The sequence below is a fragment of the Alosa alosa genome, chromosome 5 (genome assembly GCF_017589495.1).
Source record: "Alosa alosa isolate M-15738 ecotype Scorff River chromosome 5, AALO_Geno_1.1, whole genome shotgun sequence".
NCBI lineage: Eukaryota > Metazoa > Chordata > Actinopteri > Clupeiformes > Clupeidae > Alosa > Alosa alosa.
The window spans coordinates 33,074,044-33,101,472 of NC_063193.1; the positions used below are offsets into that span (position 1 = coordinate 33,074,044).

The 27,429-nt window shown below is 41.7% G+C and overlaps 1 protein-coding gene across 5 annotated transcripts in view; it reads left to right on the plus strand.

Moving 5' to 3' along the window:
- Window positions 1-27,429, plus strand: part of LOC125294291 — an 80,643-nt gene that overhangs the window by 24,643 nt on the left and 28,571 nt on the right. For 4 of the 5 annotated variants that reach the window (XM_048242839.1, XM_048242840.1, XM_048242842.1 and 1 more), the window contains 7 exons: window positions 605-742; window positions 2,904-3,049; window positions 3,148-3,251; window positions 3,548-3,737; window positions 3,854-3,985; window positions 12,918-13,061; window positions 14,394-14,532. In XM_048242839.1, coding sequence (XP_048098796.1) covers window positions 605-742; window positions 2,904-3,049; window positions 3,148-3,251; window positions 3,548-3,737; window positions 3,854-3,985; window positions 12,918-13,061; window positions 14,394-14,532 — 993 coding nt within the window. The remainder of the gene's footprint in view (window positions 1-604; window positions 743-2,903; window positions 3,050-3,147; window positions 3,252-3,547; window positions 3,738-3,853; window positions 3,986-12,917; window positions 13,062-14,393; window positions 14,533-27,429) is intronic. The other variant, XM_048242843.1, reaches the window with a different exon arrangement.

Consider the following 27,429-nt stretch of genomic DNA (forward strand, 5'->3'; position numbering starts at 1 on the left):
TGCATGCCCCCGGACCCCCCTAGCCATCCAGTGTGTGACACTGGGCTAAGCCCCCAATGTTTCAAATGTCTGGCTCCGCCCCTGTTAAAAAGTCATGGGACTGCAGTTCTTCTATCCAGCGTGCCACCCTCTGGCTCTTTTAAGGGCATGAGCCACTGGAGGGCAAAGTGATCAGTCCTGACGGTGAAGGGTAGCCTTCAGTAGTATTCGGTAGTATTTGAAATGGTGAATATTCAATAACACAGAGTTCTCTGCGTCTGTGCGTAGTGTGTGCTTCACCTCACTGTGTGTTCACTGTGTGCTGAGTGTGTTTCACTAATTCACGGATTGGGATAAATGCAGAGGCCAAATTTCCCTTACCTATACTTTAATTAGTCTGCAACAAATGTCGTCCTCGGTGTGTACAGAGTGCAATGAAAAAAACTTTCAGAACAGCCTCTTTTAATGCGAGATATCACATGCGAAAAAGAGCTCCTGACCAATCAAATAATGATTTTGCAGGATTCCATTGATGTCACAAGTAGAACGACGAGCAGAAAAAGCTGACAGAATGGGTGCCCACTATAACCTTTATTCATCCAGTCATTTATTTATTGTCATTTAGACTTGGATCCAGCACAAAATACTGTGGAAGATCTTATACTCCGAATTGGCCATCAGGAGGGCATTGATAACAGCATGGGTGTTTGCCTTTTCACTGCCGAGGGAATGCCACTCACTGACGATCCTTTTTTCAACACATGTAAGTTTGCACATGTACAAAGTTTGTACATAATATATTATTTGCCGTGTTAGGTTTTCAGTTTCTGTGTGCCCCTACAGTGTGTGATGAATGTGCCCTTCTTAATGAACTTGCTTGCAAGCTAGGAGGGCAAATGTCCAAACATCATAAAGATCTGTATAGATAATCAAGGCATTTTTTGGAGAAATCTCATCAGCAAAGAGTGCTATAACTTGTGCATTGTAATAGAGTACCGAAGTCTGACGTAGCGTTTCCATGACGGCAGAATCACTGGATCTAAACAAACTTTCGAAGTGGCTTAAATAGCATTGAATATAGACATGTGGCATAATTTCTAGCTAACAAAGTGTTTTAAATGTAGGCTATAGCCATTTAAACATGCTAGGCAGCAACTTACCCACATAACACGGATTCCCTGGCAAAGAAACAAAATTCCAGTGGATATTTCACGTCTTCTCAAAGACTGGCGGCTGTTAAGAGTGAATTTAATGATTTTAACCGCATGCTGTGAAGTTACATGCAGATCTCTTTTACGGAGGAAACCCATGCTAAAATAAAACTCTGTAGTCACGAATTTGATCGTGTTGGTATGAATATATGTTGTAGTATGTGATTCCTATAGTGTAAAAAAATATACTAGGGTCATTCCACGTCAGTTCAACCAGGGCCCACGCACTTAGCTGCACTTAGCCACGCACTTAGCTGTCCCTCAAAGTTGATACAAATTTTATTGGAGTTTTTGGCTGGGCTCTGTTTAAGCCTTCAGAAGACATATTTTTACTCAACATAGGCTCTTGATTTATTTTTCTTACTGAGATAAGTAGAAACACTCTCACAAAAAACAATGAACAGAAAATAAATCCCTTCAGGGTCTGAACAGCGGACCTCACAAGTCTGAAAAATCATTTTGGTTATCATTTTCAGAGCACCCAAACACCTTGTGGGAATATACAAAGATTTTTTACTCTATAGAAAACATATTGATGTCAATGGGGCATTTTGCCCATGTTCAGGGTGGATAGTAAAAAAGAAAGATTTGCATAAGACTAGTCAAATTGGTGTTTTTAAAAAGAAAAGATCATGGAGAATAAAGAAAAAAATATTTAAAAAATCTTTGTATATTCCCACAAGGTGTTTACAGTAGGTGCTCTGAAAATGAGAACCAAAATGATTTTTTAGACTTGTAAGGTCTGCTGTTCAGACCCTGAAATGATTTATTTTCTGTTCATTGTTTTTTGTGAGAGTGTTTCTACTTATCTCAGTAAGGAAAATAAATCAAGAGCCTATGTTGAGTACAAATATGTCTTCTGAAGGCTTAAACAGAAGGCTTAAAACTCCAATAAAATTTGTATCAAATTTGAGGGACAGCTATGACCATGCAGGATTATCCAGACCAAACGTGACGATTTTGCTACATACTATTCCTATTTATGTACCAGCATGCAAAATTTGAGCCTCCTACATGGTTTAGTTCTTGCGCTGTGGGCTTGTGAACTTTGACAAAAAAAAGAGGCCGAACAAAATCGACACCCCCTCCCCCTGTAAAACTGGCTGTATCTTGGAAAGTATTGATCTTGCATAAGAGTAATTTTACAGTGTGTCTCCTAGGTAACATAGGTACACCTGGTAATTTTTTCAGAATTTTTTGAGACCTAAGTGCGTGGACCCTGGTTGAATTGACGTGGAATGACCCATGATCTTGGAATGATCTTAGAAACGTTGTAAAATTATTGAAATAGAATAAGAAAGCCACCGCTAATGGTGATTTCAATGGTTAGATTGATTTGTTTAGATCCAGTGAAATTGCTGCCTTGGCAACGCTACGTCATAGCTTCGGTACTCTATGTCCCGAAAATGTTCTGTCTATAAAGTTCAAACCTGGTGTGCAGTGCATTTCGTTGGTCACATTTGCTAACAATTCCAAAATGACTGTATGACTTTCACCTCGTGAAATGTTGCAATCATTCAAACTTTGCCCATTTGTTGTAAACTGTTGTCTGTTTGGGGTTATGAGTCTATGTGTGTGATATCCAATTGGCTGCTTTTGTAAGCCAGAAATGTTCAACTTGTCTGTTCTCTTGACATGTTTAAACTGTGTTAATGGACATCAACGTTTTGTTCTGTCCCAGAAGTTTTGCTTGCATACTCCTCTATTCCACAGGGTCATTAAATGACAGGCACGTAGAGAAAGGGAGTCATCTCTATGTCATATTCACACCCAAAGAGAATCTTGAGATGCAACGACAAACACAGATAGCCAGGAACACCACAGGGATGGACACAGTGCGCTGTCACATTATGTTGAGGGTACATTCTTGATCTTCACATTTGTCTATCAGGTCTGTATTTCCTTACGTGTCACGAAAAATGATTTCTTACAAGCAGATCATTTGCCTGTAATTCAGGGTAACTATGAAATCAAAATAGACTTGGAAAGTCAAACATTGGCCGATCTGAGACAAGGACTGGCTCACGCAAGTGGAATATCGCCACATGTGCTACATTTAAGGTGATTTAAATCCTTTACATTACTAAAGGAACCTTAAAAGAGAAATCCGGCGAGTTTTCAGATAGATCCCCGTGTCTCGAGGTCATCGAGTACTGTCGGTACGAAAAAAACAAAAACAATCAGTTTTACCTATCTCGAGTTGCTACAACCAGCAGCTAATGTGAAAACTCACCGGATTTCTCCTTTAATCCATACAATGTGTAGTCTCGCTTTGTAAATGTATATTCGTATTTGTATCTGTGCATCAAATAGTGCAATTTAAATTAAAAATTATTATTTTAATGATTTTGGAACAGGGATGTACCATGGAGTGATGACCCACTGAAAGACATTGGGATAAATGAGGAATCCCTGGTGCACTTTTTCTTATCCTCGTTTAATCAGGAGTGTCCAAGTTTTGATGATTTTTTCATGGCTGATATCGAGCCTTCTGTTCAGCAGACTGTAAAGGGCCTAAGTGTCTTCTTTTCAACTTTATACTCCATCGTACGTAGCCTACAACTTTATTTAAACTGACTTCACAGTTTGGCTTTTTCAGTTTACATGTTGAATTCAGTGGGAATATGCTAAGCCATTTGTATTTGTATTCTCTGTATTTGCAGAGAATGAAAGAACATGGAGAAAAATCCAAAAATGTGGTGGCTTATATCCGCAGACTCACTGGATGTCATGCCCTTGCTCAGATTTTGCATCAGGTCATGTGCAGGAATGAAATGGGGACCAAAGTACAGAAGGTAATGTAATTACTTTTTCTTAGTATTTTGTATTGAGCATTATCACCCAGAGACATGAAATACTCTTTTCTTATTGGCTGGTGGGGTGGCTATTAATTCTATACATAGGGGCACCTATGAAGTAGGTAGATCTGATTAAAAGAAATCACTGTTCCATATCAATGCTCTTTGAATGATAACTACAGTATAACAACCACAGTAAACAATGGTTGAACTAGGAAGAAGGCTTCGCAAGAATGGAATCAACTGTAAACAAGCTAACTACCCATCATTATCACTGTCGGGACCAAAGAATGTATACTGCTCAAAACAATTAAGGGAACACTTACAGTTTTCCACAATTGTTAAAACACATTTTTTGAAACCTTCCACCCTTTTCTCCATTCTCAGAATGTCTTGACAGTTCTTGCAAAATAAAACACTCGCCTCAAAACTTTTACTTGTGCTCAGAACCAAACAGTGTCAGAGTACCGATCCAGTGTATTATTGAAGTGTTCCCTTAATATTTTTGAGCAGTATAGTACAACAAACGGAACAAACCGGCTTCTTTTTAAACTTAACCGCTTGATTCCTTTGCTATAAACGCATATATACATGTACATAGTCGCAACCATAGTGGGATAAACGGAATAACGGCCTTGAAGTGTCCTGACTTAGCAGAGGAAACTCCACTCCACTGTGAGTCGTGAAGTCTTTGCCTCTGCCTCGTCCATTAATTGTGTATATTGGGACACCTCATGGCCATTATCCCTTACTGACACAAGGTAGTTATAATACTGGGGTATGTTATCCAAAAACATAGTTAGCAATTACTGTATGTTAGCAACTTACATGATTGGAACTATGCAACTACCACACAACTGATTCCCAAAACCATAGTTTGAGTTATGGTGGTGCAACTAATGACATCTTTACACCAGAAGACTTTTGAAAACATTACAGTCTCAGACCCTACATCTAAAGACAAGTCAGTTGTAAGCACAGGTGAGACCACCTGCGAGGCATTTCTGGCTGACGCACTTCTGCCCGTGCCTTTTGGTCCGACTGCATGGTCATCAGCAGGGTCACGTCTCCCTGACGCCCCCTGCAGCCGGCCCTAGGATCCGTCTCTCCCCCAAACCATGTCCTTTCTACGGAGCCAGAGCAGTGCTCTCCACCTAGCTTGTGCGCATGCAGCTGCCAGTTCCGCATACCTCTCCTTTTTCCTTTCAAAGGCAGTCTCCAGCCCATCCTCCCATGGCACGGTCAGTTCAGCCATAACTAGATGTACCGCATAGCGGTACAAAATATGACCGCCGCTCAGTCCTGTACATCCGTTCCGCGAAAATAAATCACACTTCAATTTGTCTCCATATTTTACTCCATCCCCACTCTTGAAACTTTTGTGTATGCTTGTTTGGCATGCCTGAGTGTGTGTCGCGGCTGCACAGAAAGTACCCTACTGGTGCTGAAAAGGTGAATAGATTGTAGAATAGCCAAAGAAGATGTAGAATTGTTATAAAACCTTTAAAATCTCTAAACAATCACAAGTAGGGCAGTTCATCACAGTTCATCCATTGCAACTGGATTGATGAAAGGTCACTTACACCTGTAGGCTACATTGTATTTGGGAAAAGCAAAAGGTATCAGCATAATGTTATTTATTTATTTATTTTTTATGTATTTATAAACAAAAACATCTCTGTCAGTTCCATGCCGTTTTCAACAGCTATCAAAAACAAAGGTCATTTTGGATGGATGGATTTTTGTGAATGTTTCTTCTTCTACATAAGATTTTAGTCATCTTTAGTTCATGTAATACTTTATTGTCAATGCACAAATTAAGTAACAGTAGTCTGAAACGTTATTGTTAATGCACAAATTAAGTAACAGTAGCCTAGTCTGAAACTTAAATGCTGTTTTACATCTAACCAGTGGTGCAAATAACTGACATGTCCAAATGGGCCTTGATGAAATGCGCCGCTAGACTGTTCATACACATTTTAACGGGCCAAAGTTGAAGAGCTTTTGTCCGTTATTGTTAGTGCAAATATAGGCTGATTCATGTTCCCTTGCATTGTTTAACTGAGGTCCATGGCTAGTCTGGCTTTCATCAGACCAAGCTCAATCTTTTAAGAAATCAAAAAAATAAATAGCGGGCAGATCAGGCTGGGTTCACCCAGCCTAGTCCATAGGCACCCGATATTGTTTAATTTTCCGATTGAGATATACACGCTCTGGCTATTCTAAATGCAAAATGCATCAGGGAGTTATGACAAAACGGTAACTAACAAACTAGATCCTAATAGAAAGTTGTTAGCTTCCCTAAGCTACAGGTAGGATTATAAGGTAGGCCTATTGACAACATAAATTGTCAATAGGCTATGCTGGCGACACAAATAAAATCTCCTTTGAAACCAATGGCTTACGCCTTTACAGTATCAGCCGGACTTAAACTGTCATATCGGCGAAAAGTTGTAATAACATTCACGTAGCTCCATGAGTCAAGGAAAGCGCCGAATGAAGTAGCCACTTCTAAATGGGACCCACTACACAGTAGCTTAAGGTGTTTTGCTAAAGCAGCCATAATGAAATGAAGGTGTCATTGTTTGGATACTTCACACACACGTGCTTTTTAATTTCACAGACTACAACTACCAAGCTGTAATCAAAGCACATCGATTCCCCCTCTCACACCCTGCACGCACTTAAAACAAAATAAACAGGCGCCTCAGTCTCACGATGTATAGGCAAAACTGTATCAGACCGGTGTGTAACGTTGGTAAATCTTCCATTGCACAGAATGATTTTGTAGCACGTGCAATAAATGACAGTCGAAAGATACAAACAGTGCTGCTATACATTTGCTTGGTATAACCGCATTTATAGTTTTCTACAAATGCAATAAATCAAATGCCTCCATCACTCAACCAACGCTTAACGGTAACATTACCTAGGTCCTTATTGATATTACAAGATTAACGCATTACCTGCAGTAAAAACCAAGCATGTCCGATAAACATCCTCAGATTTATTTCGCTTCAAGAAGAAATGGGAATTACACTTCATGTGAACATCGCCCTATCCTTATTAGATGTTCGCTATGTAAATTACAGTCCTTGTATGAAGGCCCATTGTTTTTCCAACCCACTTTTAACTTCCAACAAAATTACGCCTCACTGCAACGATGCGCCATCTAGTGGACAAACGACTACTTCTAGCCAATACTGAAAATGCAGCCATGATGATGATGAATATTTATTTTGGCTTTCTTTTAATCCTACTGATTTTCATTTTTTACCGGGGCAAATCACAAATGAGTGATTATGAGCCAGGTTGATGTGGGCCCTTGAGACCAATATACCATAAAGATTCACAGAGAACTGTGTCTGCCCTACCCTCCTTTCGGGGTCCAGTCCAGCGGGGGCTGCAGATGAAAACGAAAAATGACGGTTCCATGCTATCCATGTGGGGTACATGCTCACCAAGTTTGTGTACCCCGGTCTTTCAGTGTCCCGGGAATCCTTTGTTGGTGTACGTCACTAAATGTACACATAAATTATTTTATTGTAAGGCCCCCATGAACGAAAAGTACACAAAACTTGGCATGCATTCAGAGGGTGTCATAATGATCCTACACTTTTAATTTCGTGCAGTTTTGACCTTGTCAGCCAGAGATATTGAGATGAAAACACCTAATTTTTTGCTTTTTAATTTTTAACTAGGTGGGCTATACATGAAATAAGTGGTAATGGGATGGGTTGACATGCCCCCTTAAGACCAACATAAAAAAAAAGGTGGACCTCCTAGGCCCTACGGTTCTCGAGATATTCACAGAAAACTGTCTCCAGCCACCTACAGGCCAGTTGGTGTAATATAACAGAAATTCATTTATTGTGTGGCCCCCCATGAACAAAATTCCACCTAAACTTGGCGTGCATTCAGAAGGTGTCAAAATGATCCTACACTTCCAATTTCGTGCAGTTTTGACTATGTTAGGTCACAGATACCTACAATTACAACACCTCATTTTTACTTTTTTGTGTTTAACTAGGTGGGCTTATACATGAAATTAGTGGTTATGGAATGGGTTGACATGGCCCCTTGAGATCAACATACAAAAAAAAGGTGGTCCTCCTAAACCTTACGGTTCTCGAGATATTCACAGAAAACTGTGTTCGCCCTACCCTCCTTTCTTCGGGGTGCAGTCCAGCGTGGGGGCTACAGATCAAAACGAAAAACGATGGTTCCATGCTATCCATATAGGGTTACATGCCCACCAAGTTTTTGTCTACCCCGGTCTTTCAGTGTCCCGGGAATCATTGACGGAAATTTGGACATAAAAAGAAAAAAAAAGAAAAAAAAAAAAAAAAAAAAAAAATCTGACTAAACCTATATGACCGCCCGCTGGCGCGCCGGGCGGTCATAATAAGTATAAGTATATATACTTTTTTGATGGGTTAGGTGCCTTGCTCAAGGGCACTTCAGCCGCAGCCCACTGGTCGGGGCTCGAACCGGCAACCCTCCGGTTACAAGTCCAGAGTGCTAACCAGTGGGCCACGGCTGCCCCATAATGACCGTCTTTGTGGTGATGGACCAAATCACGGTGTCTGGCCGAAGGGAGGTTATGGCAATCTCCTGAGGGAACTTCAACAGACGATCCAGGTCAGGTCTTGGGGCCCACTCACCTCCAGGTGTCAGCAAGGACCTCTCTCTTACTGTGCTACTGAGTGCCTCTCCCTCTTGTCTAATGAATTGGATCGGTGGGTGTGATGTTGGTAGGCTGTCATGGTTCACTTCGATCCTGCGTGCTTCTACTAGCTTTCGCAGGACTGTCGTGACGCCACCCTAGCGCCCCTGATGTGCTGGAGGCTGGGACTGTGGCCGCAAATTGGCACTCTGTGCCATACCAGTGGTGCGGGTTTTGGGGGCTTGGTAGAGTGTCATACGTGGCTCTGATCAAGAAATTTTGCCTTGCTTGGGGCAACTTCCATAGATCAGACCATGTGATGGACCTGTCGGTGACAGCCTCCCAGGTGGTCTATCTGCCTTGCTGGGATTGGGTCACAGCCATGACCTTGTAGCCCTCCTCTTTCTCCCTCTTGACTTCCAAAATCACAAGCTGTTTCCTTTCCTCCCTTGAGGCTTTGGACCATGGCTTGGATGGTGTTTGCCATTCAAAACCTGCCGTGTCATGTTGCACCAACCCTATGACCTCCTGGTGTTTCAGTTGGGTTATGACCTGTTCTACTACCTGCGATGCATCCCATCTTCTTCCTGTTTGGACTTGGGGTTTATCTTCATCCTGGCCCATGTCAACAGTTCCTCAAATCTCTTTAGGAGTCTGTGAGTGCACGCTGCTGTATGGAGGAGTGTGGTGAGATCATCCATTTGGATGGCTGGAAGTCGCTGCCCTGCTGGGCATATGACTACCGTAAATCCTCTAATATAGGCCCGGGCCTTTATTTCACTCAAGTGCATCGCCTTTACTGGAAGGAGGCCAGAATTAGAGACAGGCCTCTATTTCTATTTGAGCAAAACAGACTACCAGTGGAATGAATAAAAACGAGATTTTGTGTCTAATTGAACCTATAAAATATTAGGTTCATTTATTGAAAAAGTACAGTTACCATAACGGTATACAGAACATTAACAACAAATACCGGTAATTCAGGCTAAATTCCAGTGTAGTAATATGGTAACAAAAACGTAGCAAACATACCGGTAGTGCATTGTAAACACTTAACCATACATGGTGATAATTAGGCTATTGATTCATAACAAAAGGCAACGTACAGGTTTAGACAACTTACTGCTCACTCAATTTGTCTTGTTTGGTTTGAAGTAAAAAAAAAAATCCTCCAATTCTGTTTAATCCTCCTCCTCAATTTTCTCCTCCTCTTCATCTCTCCCTGTAATCTCCTCATCACTCGTGCCAGTCTCTACAACAAGTTCATTATTGTACAGTTCTTCTTGGTCCTCCTCATGTTTTGCTGCGTGTCTGTTCTCTTCCTCGCGCAGACGGGCAGCAATCAGGGCCTGTCGTCCAGCAGCGCAGGACTGTAAAGAACGATACATTAATTTAATTTGGTCGTTATTGCAAGTCACAGTGGACAGGCTCACTCACGAATGCAATAGTGATAGTGATAGAAGTGAGCGCTAATTTCAACATACCTGTCCCTCTCGGAAGCACAATATGAGGTCGTCCTCACTCACGTCGGGTTTCACAGACTGCCCACACACTTTGAAGGACTTGATGATCAGGTCCTTGTCCAGCTTGTCCCAAGCAGCGAGAACCCAGTCCACAAGCAGACGGCAAGATGGTGCTTTTAGGTTCCCTCCACTTGTGTATTGCTTGTCTGCAGCCCCAGCCGTCCACTCATCATAAGAAGCATGTAGGCTCGCTTTGAATGGCTGGTTCCACATGACATCAGGGGCTTGGACATACTTATTGCAGCCTCCTCCAGCTGCCATGGTAAACAACGTTAGCCTACCGGTGACTGAAAACTGAAGTCTCATGTTCGAGTCAAGAGCGAGGTGATGACCAGGCTACTGTAGCTATGGCTTGGATTCATTAGCAAACATTGCCCCCCTGTGGTACTTGTATGTTACTATCACAAGTATAATGTTGAGGCCTGCCCAGAAAAAATGTTGGTTCTAATATAGCCCCGGCCTGTATGAGAGACCGGCCATTATTTACCTCCTCCGACAGCGAGACCGGTCAATGGTAGAGACCCGGCTGCTAATGGAATACAGGCCAATATTAGAGGATTTACGGTACTTTAACCATCTGTCTTCCTCCAACTAAGATGACATCAAAGGTTGCTGTAAAGAGAATTGGGGAGATTGAAGAACCCAAAGCTACTCCCTTCTACTGTTGGTACCACCCGGTTGTAGCTGTTGATGTAGAGTAGCACACTTGGAGGTTGTTGAAGTACGTGGTTATGAGGCTCTGTATGCATGGTGGCATGTAGAAGAAGCTGAGGGCTTACCAGATGTGCTGGTGGGGGACAGACCCATAGGCATTAGCCAGATCCATTTGTTGCGTTTGGCTGTCTGAATCTGTTCCCAGATCATCATGGAGTGCTCCACGCAGCTTGGGAACCCTGGTACGCCTGCCTTCTGACAGCTGCTGTCTATGTACTTGTTGGACAGGAGGTAGTTGGACAAGAGGAGTAGTTTTTCCCTTCCACATTCAGAAGCGCAATGCCTCTGAATTGATTGATGTTTCAGGAGTCTTTTTCTTTCAGGATAAAAGTGGTGACTGACTTGCACCATGCAGGTGAGAGAGATTTAGTTTTCCAGGCAACACTCATCATCTTCCACAAAAGCCTCAAGGTCATAGGACATCTCTTGTAGACCTTGTATGATGCCCCGTTTGGTCTGGCTGCAGAGACAGCTCTTGCTTGCACCACTTGGTTGATTTCAGGCCATTTTAGGGGGGTGGTATCTTTGACGATGGCTCAGGTGGTTTAGGGATGTAGTTAGGTGGACTAAGGGGACTTTCCCGAAGGTCGTCACTTGTCTTGGTTTTTATATGGTCCTCCAGTTCCCGTTCAGTGATGTGCAGCGCCCCTGTTTTCTTTTCCTCCAGCAACCAGCAGGCGTACTTGAGAGGGTCACAGAAGAGGCTCGTCCTTGCTCTCTCCTTGTGGCTTCTGCGTCTTCGGATCCTCTCTGCTCTCCTTAACAGTCCAAATTTGGCTCGGATCTGGTCCCACAGGTTTTTGAGGCCCTCCTTTTCATAGTCCTCGGATGTTTTCCATGTTTAGAGTAAGAGGCTGCGCTCTTTCACTAGCTGGTGTATTTCCCTCTCCCGTCTTCCGCTCTGCTTGGGAAGGCTCTTCCTTTGCTGCAGCTCTCCAAATCTTGCTTTACCCTCTTCATAGATGATGCCACCGAGATGTTCAGCTTAGCGATTGTGTTGCCTTTCAGGGCGTTCTGGAGGCTCTCGTCGAAGCTTCTCCACTCATTCTTTTCACTGCAATGGTGGGCTCTGTAGCGCAGTGGTGCTCAAACAGGCTACTGTTCCTCCTTGTCTGATCTCCTGCTGCAGTGCAAGCTTGCGCCTGGGTGTTCCTGCCACACTTTGCCTTCCCCTGATGGATCCGCAGGCGAAGGTATGTCGTCACTTTGGCCCATCCACAGCTGCATTCTCTTAGGATCCTTTCTTTGTTCGTTGTGTCCGTTCCAGTCGTTACCAGGTTGTCCGTCCTGTTTGGTCCATACCCCCTCTCGGTGGACCGTCGGGCTGATTTCTCTTTATTCTGATTGTAGTTAGTTAGGGAGTCTGTGAGGCAGTTGCTTCACAAACGTGCGGACAGGGTCACTAGCCCCTCATAAAGTCATAAAGTTTTTAAGTCACAGACTGATTTTGCAATGACTCCTTCTATGATCTTGCAGGGTCACTATTTACAAGACTGCAACTAGATTCCTTTAAATTATTGCCCATCGTGCACTAGATATCAACAAGAACTCAAACAATAGCCTACTCATATCAAAGTCACATTTTCGTGTTTCTGCAGCATTGTTTCATGTGTGACATCAAACAAATAAACAAACAAGTCATTACATTGCTGAACCCAGAAAGGCACCCTTGGAGGGAAGTTTTTGAAGTTATAGTTCAGCATCTTTCAACAATGTAGCTTTTATTGTAGACTAATATGGAACAGTTTCGTATTCTGATAATTCAGATTCAAGTCAGCACCTATCTTATTCGTTTGAAAAAAATGAAAGACAAATATGGATACATGTGGTAGGACCTTAATATATCAGGGATATTAAGTACAGATTGGGGTAAATTTGGGGATTGCCAAATGATTGTAATGTAACAACTGCAGTCATTTGTCAAAGTAGCTTTGTGTAGTTTAATATAACAACTGCACTGACATACTTGCAATAGTAAATGTTTAGATAATATGAAAGATTTAAAAACAGTATATCTCTTTTTTAGATTGTCCTCGTGGAAGGACTGTACACCCTTTTCAGAGAGCTGTTGCCCAGTCGCACGTCACAATCATGCGACATGATCGTTGAAGACAATGAAGTTTTTGAGTACTCTGCTGAATGCTGGGGCTATCTCTTCTCTCAGTCTCAGGTACTCTTTCTCTAGCTCACTGGCACAATTATTGCCCACGCTGTTGATCTGTATGCAATTAGCTGACTCTTTTAGACTTACAGATACCAATTGCAGGGCCAAATCTCCCTGGAGCAACTGAGGTGCCTTTTCCAAGGGCACAACGTAGTTGGGAATTGAAACGACAACTTTTGTGACTCCTTTATGCTAGCCAAAATCTTTAACCACTACTCAACCACCACCATAGGACTTAATTTTACACACTTTGTTTCTCCGTATCATGGAACTAATGTATTTGTTGGCATGTCAGGGGCCTGTAATTGTCAGCAAATGCATAAAACAACCAAAACACAGAATCAACACAGACTACAGAAGAGCAACTTCTGCAAGAGCAACTTCAGCAATCATGTCAACTATGATATTCCAGCTGGAAATGTTATAGGTCTAGAACAGCGGTTCCCAAATTTTTCCCCCCGCATACCACCGCCTACATTCCGACTCTGCTCGCGTACCCCCACCATCCGACACATAAACACATAAAAACGTAACGCATTCTATAACCCCCCCGTTGACAATATTTGTCCGTTTCCCGGTTTTAGGTGCGTGCATTTGGTCAGTTAAAAAGTTATGAAGGTTGGGTTGGAAAAGTAGCCTGCATAGTAGCCTAACTACATCCACATACAATATCTTATAATAGGCCTACAACAACCCCTGACAAGGATGTATTCGTTTGGACAACATTAGGCTATACAGCCTAGAAAGGCTAAACTTAGGCTACCTTTAGTTTGTTAAATGTAAAGCCTAGCTTAATGTTACCTTTCTTGCCCATCTGAAATAACTCCTAGCTTTGCTCCTTCCCTCCTTTCTGTTTTTGTTGTTTTCAAAAACCTGTTATATCCGCAAAACTTTCCCCCCACGGACCACGGACCATCCAACGCATTCAAAAGTAACGCATTCTATTAACTATTCCAGGCGTCATGTTTAATAAGCTGCCCTTTTTTGGATGAACACATACCGTTTATAAATAATATCCTTTAATTTCATGTTTCCATATCATTATGACCTGATTCGAAATTATGTATTTATTCATGAATTAATTACAAAAGATTTAAAATTTTCATTTTACACCTGTCCGCCATAGCCCTTTGCATCTCGCGTACCCCCTAGAAGCAGCTCGCGTACCACCGGGGGTACGCGTACCACAGTTTGGGAATCCCTGGTCTAGAAGAATAAGAATGATAATTACCTTTGTATTTTAAACTCAGGGGGTGTGGGGGGCATAAAAATGAAATAAAAAGTGATTTCATGCACAAAAGCTATTGACTAAATTATTTTCTTTGCATTTGCATCCAGGAGGAGACCATAGAGCATGAAAACTTTGCTCCAATGTTCTTGACTTGCCCCACCACAGGGAAACGGTTTTCAGAAGCTGTACGAATTGCCAACCTACCAGACATTTGTGAACGATCTGCTGTTCTGCAGGCAATAGAAGGTAATAATGAAGATCTATTTGGAAATGTATTATATAATCAAAACTTTCCTCCTCAGCTTTTAAAGCTCCATTGTGGCAAGTGGTAGGTTAGTTCTCTATTTACGAATTGTCGACTACACCATCTGAAGCCCTGCCCCTCAGAATCAATCAATTGGACTATAACTGGGTATATGAAGCCCAACCAGGCAACACAGGTTTGTGATCACAGAAAACCAGAGGCGTGTTTCCAAACTCTGTCTTTATTAACAAATTTAAAAACATATAGGGAGTGGGTTCTCTCCAGACAGTTAGAACCTTGGTCACTAAGGCACTAGTGACACAAGTGGCCTACAAGGCCTGTACACACATGTATACACACATACACCAGAATGTGCTCAGACTACTGGCTGAGGGATGAGAGGAGCCAGGAACAGGGCTGGAGCTTACCCAGGGCTGTAGAGTTTATCCGAGGGAGGGTCTACAGACACACCACACGTGAACATGTCAATATCAAATTCTCAAATTGCACCACAGCAAGAAAAGTGAAGGGACACCACCACCCCAGTTGGCCTGCAGCTCCTGTCCGACAAGAGAGGAAAATCAGAGGAGCCAATACTCCTAACACACACACTGCACAGTATATGCACTCACAACTAGTGTGGTGAACATCATGGTTTATACAAGGACTACTGGACGAGAGCGTCCGTCGGTATACAGTTCTTCTCCCGTGTGAAAGTTAAAATGTATGCAAACATACAATAAACAAAACATGTAAAATCGACCAACACGACTTGGGTGCAAACAAAACAGCAGCGTTCGGAACCTGGACCAAAGTAGCCTTGATGTTGCCGCTCCTTGTATTACCACCAAGCTCTGCTACATGAAAAGATACAATTAAAACCCACGCAAGCTACATATTATTTTAAAGACAGTTAAAATTATATACCGATCAGATGAGGTTGGTCATGAGGCCCATGTTCTGCGACCGACAGCAGTCCTAAAACCCCAAAGTTTGTATTAACTATACTAGCCTACATCATACAGGGAAAGCTACTACGAATGCAATGCCACGATAACCTACCAGGAATGTCAATAGATGCGTGCACAGCGGGCAGGAGGCCAAAACAGCACAAGGGATCCCGCGGTGAAGGCAGGAGTCAGGTGGACAAACCACGGTATGCAGCTATGACGTCGGCTTTCAAATTAAAAGCTGAAGTTAATATAGCCACTACTATATGCTGATTGGCTCACCTCCGAATGCCAAGAGCCACTTGCAATGGCACTCCTGACCTAGACAAGGACGGCCAGTGCAGAGAGGGGAGCAGTGCAGAGAGCTCCGGTCAGCAGCTTGCGTGGAGCAAGGATCACGGCGCAAATTGAACTATATCGATATATACGATATGGTCTAATTCCATATCGCATTTTAAAATATGTTGATATATCTTTTATATCGACATATCGCCCAGCCCTACCCTGCCCCTTGGCCAAGTCATCGATAGACATGGCCTTCAATTCCATTGCTACGCCAATGTCATCCAATTATATCTCACTACTGTCCAAATCTCATAGTCTCTGTCGGAACATTGATGGTATACTTGTCAAATCCGCTTCCGTTGTCAGAAACCTCGGTATACTGCTTGACTCCTTACTCAGTTTCGATCCCCACATTAAATCCCTCCCTAAATCTGCATTTTTTCACCTCCAGAACATTGCCCAGAATGCCCGCCTACCACCGATGCACAAACCCTGGTTCACTCCTTCATTACATCCCGTCTAGGCTACTGCAACTCCCTATTCATTCGGCTCCCCACTAAATCACTTCAAAGACTACATTCAGAACTGTGCAGCCAGACTACTCACTCATACCAAGAAATCTGCTCCCATCACCACTATTCTTTCTCAGCTTCACTGGTTACTGATTCTGTCCTGAATCAAATTCAAAATTCTACTACTCACTTTCAAAGCCTTCCATGACCTTGCTCCTCCTCTGCTCCTCTGTGACCTGATCACTTACACTCCTTCCCACTCCCTCAGATCCTCTAACCAGAATCTCCTTTCTGTCCCCCGCACCAGAATCTCTACCTTAGATGGCAGGTCTTTCAGCGCCATGGTCCCTAAGCTCTGGAATTCTCTCCGTGACTGTCAGTGCCGGCCCGAGCCTTTTGGGGGCCCTAAGCAGAATTTGATTTGGGGGCCCCCTCCCACAACGCAGTCACCTGTGCTTGGCGATAATTGACAACTTCACACTATAATGTCATATTATAAATTAATACAGTGAGGTTATGTATTAATACAGTGGCTGATTATTAACTACTGCCCCCCTGGACACAGATGCATAAGGACCCTCTCCCCCTACCCTATCTGTGCAAATGTGGGTACAAACGGGGTGTGTGTGGGGGTAGATGTGATAGTTGTTGCAACTGTCCCCTTTCCTGTCAGCCATGATAAAACCTCATGTGCTAGCTAAACAAGGGGACCTTGACACATGCTAACCATTGTAGCTTAAAGTTAACATCACTCATTTAAATCATATAAGTTTGAGCTGAATCACAAAAACAGTGACAGCAGTTTAACAGAAACAAAGCTCAAGAAAATAAATACTTTCATACCTAAAAAACAGTTTTTTTACAATAAATCCTGGAGCAGTTCAGGAATCTCCTTGCTTTTTCTCTGCTAAGGGGGGTATCCAACTGAGCATATGCAGTGTGAGTGTCATCACTCTACCTTGTTTATGATTGGAGAAAATTGACAGGTTGCAACCATCCCCTGTTGCAACTGTCCCCGGTCTCCCTACTTTAGAGATTAACTAGATGTACCGCATAGCGGTACAAAATATGACCGCCGCTCAGTCCTGTACATCCGTTCCGCGAAAATAAATCACACTTCAATTTGTCTCCATATTTTACTCCATCCCCCACTCTTGAAACTTTTGTGTATGCTTGTTTGGCATGCCTGAGTGTGTGCAAAAGCGGCTGCACAGAAAGTACCCTACTGGTGCTGAAAAGGTGAATAGATTGTAGAATAGCCAAAGATGTAGAATTGTTATAAAACCTTTAAAATCTCTAAACAATCACAAGTAGGGCAGTTCATCACAGTTCATCCATTGCAACTGGATTGATGAAAGGTCACTTACACCTGTAGGCTACATTGTATTTGGGAAAAGCAAAAGGTATCAGCATAATGTTATTTATTTATTTATTTATTTATTTATTTATTTTTATGTATTTTTAAACAAAATATCTCTGTCAGTTCCATGCCGTTTTCAACAGCTATCAAAAACAAAGGTCATTTTGGATGGATGGATTTTTTTGTGAATGTTTCTTCTTCTACATAAGATTTTAGTCATCTTTAGTTCATGTAATACTTTATTGTCAATGCACAAATTAAGTAACAGTAGTCTGAAACGTTATTGTTAATGCACAAATTAAGTAACAGTAGCCTAGTCTGAAACGAAATGCTGTTTTACATCTAACCAGTGGTGCAAATAACTGACATGTCCAAATGGGCCTTGATGAAATGTGTCGCTAGACTGTTCATACACATTTTAACGGGCCAAAGTTGAAGAGCTTTTGTCCGTTATTGTTAGTGCAAATATAGGTTGATTCATGTTCCCTTGCATTGTTTAACTGAGGTCCATGGCTAGTCTGGCTTTCATCAGACCAAGCTCAATCTTTTAAGAAATCAAAAAATAAATAGCGGGCAGATCAGGCGCCTGGTCCATAGGCACCCGATATTGTTTAATTTTCCGATTGAGATATACACGCTCTGGCTATTCTAAATGCAAAAATGCATCAGGGAGTTATGACAAAACGGTAACTAACAAACTAGATCCTAATAGAAAGCTGTTAGCTTCCCTAAGCTACAGGTAGGATTATAAGGTAGGCCTATTTACAACATAAATTGTCAATAGGCTATGCTGGCTTACACAAATAAAATCTCCTTTGAAACCAATGGCTTACGCCTTACAGTATCAAGCGGACTTAAACTGTCATATCGTGGCGAAAAGTTGTAATAACATTCACGCAGCTCCATGAGTCAAGGAAAGCGCGAATGAAGTAGCCACTTCTAAATGGGACCCACTACACAGTAGCTTAAGGTGTTTTGCTAAAGCTGCCATAATGAAATGAAGGTGTCATTGTTTGGATACTTCACACACATGTGCTTTTTAATTTCACAGACTACAACTACCAAGCTGTAATCAAAGCACATCGATTCCCCTCTCACACCCTGCACGCACTTAAAACAAAATAAACAGGCGCCTCAGTCTCACGCATGTATAGGCAAAACTGTATCAGACCGTGTAACGTTGGTAAATCTTCCATTGCACAGAATGATTTTGTAGCACGTGCAATAAATGACAGTCGAAAGATACAAACAGTGCTGCTATACATTTTGCTTGGGATAACCGCATTTATAGTTTTCTACAAATGCAATAAATCAAATGCCTCCATCACTCAACCAACGCTTAACGGTAACATTACCTAGGTCCTTATTGATATTACAAGATTAACGTGCCTGCAGTAAAACCAAGCATGTCCGATAAACATCCTCAGATTTATTTCGCTTCAAGAAGAAATGGGAATTACACTTCATGTGAACATCGCCCTATCCTTATTAGATGTTCGCTGCGTAAATTACAGTCCTTGTATGAAGGCCCATTGTTTTTCCAACCCACTTTTAACTTCCAACAAAATTACGTCTCACTGCAACGATCGCCATCTAGTGGACAAACGACTACTTTCGCCAACACTGAAAATGCAGCCATGATGATGATGATGAATATTTATTTTGGCTTTCTTTTTAATCCTACTGATTTTCATTTTTTTCCGGGGCAAATCACAAATGAGTGATTATGAGCCAGGTTGATGTGAGCCCTTGAGACCAACATACCATAAAAGATTCACAGAGAACTGTGTCTGCCCTACCCTCCTTCGGGGGTCCAGTCCAGGGGGGCTGTAGATGAAAACTAAAAATGACGGTTCCATGCTATCCATGTGGGGTACATGCCCACCAAGTTTTGTGTACCCCGGTCTTTCAGTGTCGGGAATCCTTGTTGGTGTGCGCCACTAAATGTACACATAAATTATTTTATTGTAAGGCCCCCATGAACGAAAGTACACAAAACTTGGCATGCATTCAGAGGGTGTCATAATGATCCTACACTTTTAATTTCGTGCAGTTTTGACCTTGTCAGCCAGAGATATTGAGATGAAAACACCTAATTTTTGGCTTTTTTAATTTTTAACTAGGTGGCTTATACATGAAATAAGTGGTAATGGGATGGGTTGACATGCCCCTTAAGACCAACATACAAAAAAAAGGTGGACCTCCTAGGCCCTACGGTTCTCGAGATATTCAGAAAACTGTCTCCCGCCACCTACAGGCCAGTTGGTGTATAGTAACATAAATTAATTTATTGTGTGGCCCCCATGAACGGAATTCCACAAAACTTGGCGTGCATACAGAGGGTGTCATAATGATCCCTACGCTTCCAATTTCGTGCAGTTTTGACTATGTTAGGTCACAGATACCTTCAATTACACCACCTCATTTTTACTTTTTTTGTGTTTAACTAGGTGGCTTATACATGAAATGAGTGGTTATGGAATGGGTTGACATGGCCCCTTGAGATCAACATACAAAAAAAAATGGTCCTCCTAAACCCTACGGTTTTGAGATATTCACAGAAAACTGTGTCTGCCCTACCCTCCTTTCGGGGGTCCAATTCAGCGGGGGCTACAGATCAAAACGAAAACGATGGTTCCATGCTATCCATGTGGGGTTACATGTCCACCAAGTTTCGTGGTACCCGGTCTTTCAGTGTCCGGGAATCATTGACGGAAATTTGGGCATGCGAAAAAGAAAAGAAAAAAAATCTGACTAAACCTATATGACCGCCGCTTCGCTGCGCGGCGGTCATAATAACTAAAACTTCGCCGATTTTTGGGAGATGGCACGTTAAACATAACTTTCAGCCTATGTTGAACATATCTACAGATTTTTGAATATATTTGAATACCATGGCCATGCCATACCATAGCAAATAATTCCCCAAAGCAGAATGCTTTGGCCATCGACGTCAGTCTATACAGGCTACCCCAAGCACTGTTTGACACGGGACATTTTTGCTTATTTAACACTTTACGCTAGACTAGGTTTCATTAGGCTAAACGAAGACACAACAGTGAGTATGCCTAATTTATCAGTTTATCCATGTATTAATTTCAACAGCAAATAGCCTACATTGCTATTGGCTACTACGGCTCAAGTCCATTGGATCATGTAGGTCTCCAAAGCCTCCCAGAACATTCTACACACGTATATCAGGATGCAGCAATGTCTCCCTCTGAAGTTCTGATCTCGAGCTGACATTATCAATCGCTTGGCACCTTGATGCAAGCTGAACTGTGTTTGATAGCCCTCCATCTCTACATCCGCTGATAAAATGTGATCACCAACACCGCGCGCCAATATGTATAAGGTCACCCCCCCCTACACTTGTGGTTCACCCCAACAAAAACGGTAAAAAAGGCAAAAATCCAATATTAACTGAATTTTACTTTTGTTTCCAATCCAGTTTCTGTTTTTTTCTTTATCTTGTGTGACTAATGACACATTTAGAAAATAGCAGCAATTATCTATTTGCTGACCAGTTAAAAAAATTGAAAATTGGATTATTGAACACATTTTTTATTTGGATCAGATGGATGGAGCAAATAGAACAAAGCACTGCAAAGCGTTACACGGACCCACCCGAGGTGTCCTAGTTTATGCGCGTGACTCAAAGGCTGGCAGACACAGTAGAGGTAGGCAGGCATATTGATCATGAAATCAGAATTTTCTTGTTTTGAATTATTATTTGTTTCATTTATTCATTCATTGATGTCACTTGTTTACATTATTTATTATGTAAAAAAAAAAAAAAAAAATCGATTCCCAAGCAGCCGCTTAGTTCGCTTATGCCTCGGGCCGGCCCTGGTGACTGTCCCTCCTTTCCTTTCTTCAAAGCTCATCTCAAAACCTTTCTGTTTCAGGATCACTTTTCATCCTCTTCCGCCGCATAGACTCATCGCAAATGCTCTTTTTTTGTTTTTGTTTGTCTTACTCTGTGTGTGCTCTGTTTGTGTTGACTTTATAAAGTGACCTTGAGTCAGAGAAAGGTGAATAAAACGTATTATTATTATTGGGGGCCAAGCAGCGAAGCTGCGTGGCAACCCATAGGGATTCTACCTTTTCTTATTATTACACATCTTTCCACTGCCATTGAAGTCTATGGCAGCCCATAGAACCGTACAGTAAAAAGTTGTGAAATTTGGCACATTGATTCCATATATTCCCATATTCCATTTCACCAATTTTCAAGTCTGAACCCCAGGCAGTCTAGCGCCACCAATGGGTCAAAGTTGGCGTTGCATCCATGCACTTAACTTTTGAACCGTATGTCCAATTTTGAACATCCATATATAGTTGGAACCCCTGTACCGACCTGAGTTCAATGACTCCTATTACGTTACTTTCCGCCATATTGGACCTCCGCCATATTGATTTCATCAAAAACACTTAACTCATTGAATGTCTAGCTGTTTTCAGGAGCTTTGTTCTAGAGTGCCAGCAATCTAGACCATTGTTGATGATTTTTGTACAGCCACAGCATAATCTGTGTTATAGCTATGAACACATACAATAGCTCGATTAAAAGGTGAGACTTTAAGCTCTCGGTGGGTGCAAACCGTGTATTTCTACACGCCTCTGTTCCTGAGAAATCCCAAGCTAAACAGTGGCTAGTTTTCATCAAAATCACTGTTTTTTTCTAGAAATGGAGATATAACGTCTTTCATGAAATATCAAAGTCAAAGTCAAAGTCAGCTTTATTGTCAATTTCTTCACATGTTCCAGACATACAAAGAGATCGAAATTACATTTCTCACTATCCCACGGTGAAGACTAGACATATTTTACCAATTTAGGTCCACAGACAAACATAACATTCAAGTAAACAAAAAAGTAAGTAAACTAGATGTACCGCATAGCGGTACAAAATATGACCGCCGCTCAGTCCTGTACATCCGTTCCGCGAAAATAAATCACACTTCAATTTGTGTCCATATTTTACTCCATCCCCACTCTTGAAACTTTTGTGTATGCTTGTTTGGCATGCCTGAGTGTGTGTAAAAGCGGCTGCACAGAAAGTAGCCTACTGGTGCTGAAAAGGTGAACAGATTGTAGAATAGCCAAAGAAGATGTAGCATTGTTATAAAACCTTTAAAATCTCTAAACAATCACAAGTAGGGCAGTTCATCACAGTTCATCCATTGCAACTGGATTGATGAAAGGTCACTTACACCTGTAGGCTACATTGTATTTGGGAAAAGCAAAAGGTATCAGCATAATGTTATTTATTCATTTATTTTTTATGTATTTATAAACAAAAACATCTCTGTCAGTTCCATGCCGTTTTCAACAGCTATCAAAAACAAAGGTCATTTTTGGATGGATGGATTTTTTGTGAATGTTTCTTCTTCTACATAAGATTTTAGTAATCTTTAGTTCATGTAATACTTTATTGTCAATGCACAAATTAGGTAACAGTAGTCTGAAACGTTATTGTTAATGCACAAATTAAGTAACAGTAGTCTGAAACGAAATGCTGTTTTACATCTAACCAGTGGTGCAAATAACTGACATGTCCAAATGGGCCTTGATGAAATGTGTCGCTAGACTGTTCATACACATTTTAACAGGCCAAAGTTGAAGAGCTTTTGTCCGTTATTGTTCGTGCAAATGTAGGCTGATTCATGTTCCCTTGCATTGTGTAACTGAGGTCCATGGCTAGTCTGGCTTTCATCAGACCAAGCTCAATCTTTTAAGAAATCAAAAAATAAATAGCGGGCAGATCAGGCTGGGTTCACCCAGCCTAGTCCATAGGCACCCGATATTGTTTAATTTTCCGATTGAGATATACACGCTCTGGCTATTCTAAATGCAAAAATGCATCAGGGAGTTATGACAAAACGGTAACTAACAAACTAGATCCTAATAGAAAGCTGTTAGCTTCCCTAAGCTACAGGTAGGATTATAAGGTAGGCCTATTTACAACATAAATTGTCAATAGGCTATGCTGGCTTACACAAATAAAATCTCCTTTGAAACCAATGGCTTCGCCTTTACAGTATCAAGCGGACATAAACTGCCATATCGTGGCGAAAAGTTGTAATAACATTCACCCAGCTCCATGAGTGAAGGAAAGCGCGAATGAAGTAGCCACTTCTAAATGGGACCCACTACACAGTAACTTAAGGTGTGTTGCTAAAGCAGCCATAATGAAATGAAGGTGTCATTGTTTGGATACTTCACACACACGTGCTTTTTAATTTCACAGACTACAACTACCAAGCTGGAATCAAAGCACATCGATTCTCCTCTCACACCCTGCACGCACTTAAAACAAAATAAACAGGCGCCTCAGTCTCACGCATGTATAGGCAAAATGTATCAGACCGTGTAACGTTGGTAAATCTTCCATTGCACAGAATGATTTTGTAGCACGTGCAATAAATGACAGTCGAAAGATACAAACAGTGCTGCTATCAATTTGCTTGGTATAACCGCATTTTTAGTTTTCTACAAATGCAATCAATCAAATGGGCCTCCATCACTCAACCAACGCTAACGGTAACATTACCTAGGTCCTTATTGATATTACAAGATTAACGTACCTGCAGTAAAAACCAAGCATGTCCGATAAACATCCTCAGATTTATTTCGGCTTCAAGAAGAAATGGGAATTACACTTCATGTGAACATCGTCCTATCCTTATTAGATGTTCGCTGCAGTAAATTACAGTCCTTGTAGGAAGCGTTGTAGGAAATGTTTTTCCAACCCACTTTTAACTTCCAACAAAATTACATCTCACTGCACTTGCACTTACGTGTCACGATGCGCCATCTAGTGGACAAACGACTACTTATCGCCAATACTGAAAATGCAGCCATGATGATGATGATGATGAATATTTATTTTGGCTTTCTTTTAATCCTACTGAATTTGTAATTATGTATCAGCCGTTCTAATACCGATAGTATGTGGGTGGTCCCCGGGGACGAAATGAAATTTTTCCGTGAAAGTCTAGTGGGGCTACATACCCACCAAATTTTATGTACATGTGCATGTGTGCGTGTACAAGTTTATGTTTATGTGTGTGGGTGTGTGTGTGTGTGTGTATGTGCGTGCTTGTGTGTTTGCCTGCGTATGTGTGTTTGTGCATGTGCATGCATGCGCATATGTCTACTGTGTGAGTATGTGTCATAATGATGATTACTGTAAATGTATGTGTGTGCGTGTGTATCTGTTTATGCACATGTGTGCACATGGAATGGGTTAACATGACCCCTGGAGGCAAACATACGGAAAAAATGGGTCATCCTAGGCCTTACAGTTCTCAAGATATTCACAGAGAACTGTGTCTGCCCTACCCTCCTTTTCGGGGTCCAGTCCAGCGGGGGGCTACAGATCAAAACGAAAAATGACGGTTCCATGCTATCCATGTGGGGGTACATGCCCACCAAGTTTTGTGTACCCCGGTCTTTCAGTGTCCCGGGAATCCTTGTTTGTGTACGTCACTAAATGTACACATAAATTATTTTATTGTAAGGCCCCCCATGAATGAAAGTACACAAAACTTGGCATGCATTCGAGGGTGTCATAATGATCCTACACTTTTAATTTCGTGCAGTTTTGACCTTGTCAGCCAGAGATATTGTGATGAAAAACACCTAATTTTTTGCTTTTAATTTTTAACTAGGTGGCGCTTATACATGAAATAAGTGGTAATGGGATGGGTTGACATGCCCCCTTAAGACCAACATACATAAAAAGATGGACCTCCTAGGCCCCACGGTTCTCGAGATATTCACAGAAAACTGTCTCCGCCACCTACAGGCCAGTTGGTGTATAGTAACATAAATTAATTTATTGTGTGGCCCCCATGAACGGAATTCCACAAAACTTGGCGTGCATACAGAGGGTGTCATAATGATCCTACACTTCCAATTTCGCGGCAGTTTTGACTATGTTAGGTCACAGATACCTTCAATTACAACACCTCATTTTACTTTTTTGTGTTTAACTAGGTGGCGCTTATACATGAAATGAGTGGTTATGGAATGGGTTGACATGGCCCCTTGAGATCAACATACAAAAAAAAAATGGTCCTCCTAAACCCTACGGTTTTCAAGATATTCACAGAAAACTGTGTCTGCCCTACCCTCCTTTCGGGGGGTCCAATTCAGCGGGGGGGCTACAGATCAAAACGAAAAACGATGGTTCCATCTGACTAAACCTATATGACCGCCGCTTCGCTGCGCGGCGGTCATAATAAGTAAATAAGAGGGCACATATAATAATGAAAAAATAAGAGCAGCAACATTTGGTTGAAATTGTGCATAGACAGTCAATAAAATACTAGTGCAAAGTCAGGCCAATAAAAGGCCTGACTTTATGAATATGAATATGAAGTGTTGCCTGTTACTTACTTGTGTAAACTTTCCGGGAAGTGATCAGCGAGACCTGGCGAGACTGCCACCTAGTGATAGACCCACGAAAATGGCCTGGTTTTGGCCTGACGTGCATGCGTCACTGATTCGACCCAAAGCAGCAACCGAGTTATGATAAAATGTCCAGATAAAATGTCCAGATTGTGCGTTTTCATGAGTTTCACAATCGTCATATATTTCATTTCCATTCATCACAGAGTTCCCAAAATCACATATAAGGTGTGTTAGAGTGTCTAGTTTCACAATTTAAAAAAAAAGCTAAAAACGTAATATTACGTTTTTGCCACTCAACGCATGGCACTCAATGAGTTAAAAGTTTTCATAGGTCACAAACTTCATCCAATTTTCATGAAACTTGGCACAGATGATCTTCAGACCATGTCTGAAAAGCCGCCAAACAGAAAGTGAACTCAGATCTCGGCAAGGCTTTCACATATCAAAACCAAACTCAGTACATGGGCTCAGGACCCAATTAGGAGGAGGCTCAATAAATTTGATGACTTTTGACCTACAGGTGGCGCTATAATTAACAAAACTACGATTTGGCCTCTATGGGGTGATGTGTTTGAAATTAAAACATATTAGTGATCTCTGTTAATACTTTGGGAGGTCCTTAGGCTGACACATCAACTTTTGACATTAACATAATTGATTGGACCGCCATATTGGATTTCATCAAAAACACTTAAAAGTTTTCACAGGTCACAAATTTCATCCAATTTTCATGAAACTTGGCACAGATGATCTTCAGACCATGCCTCACAAACGCATTGCTTTTTTGACCTTTATTCAAAACAGGTCGGCCGTGACGACCAATCAAAATCAGGAAGTGAACTGTTATCTCAGCCAAGATTTCACGTATCAAAACCAAACTCGGTACATGGGCTCAGACCCAATTAGAAGAAGGCTCAATAAATTTGGTGACTTTTGACCACTATGGGGGCACTATAATCACAGGAAGTAGGCTCATATCTCAGCAACACTTTCACATATCAAAACCAAACTTGGTATATGGACTTGGAACCCCTACCTGAGGACACACAATCAATTTTGTGACCTTCAACCTCTAGGGGGGCGCTAGAGTTACAGGAAGTCAGCTCCTATCTCAGCAACGCTTTCACGTATCAAAACCAAACTTGGTACATGGATTTGGGACCCCATCCTGAGGACACACAATACATTTGTACTTTGACCACTAGGGGCACTATAATTAGCAATACTTTCTCGTATCAACCTCAAACTTGGTACATGGACTCGTGGCCACAGCCTGAGGACACGCAATACATTTGGTGACTTTTGTCCACTAGGGGGGCTATAATTAGCAAGACTTTCTCATATCAACACCAAACTTGGTACATGGACTAA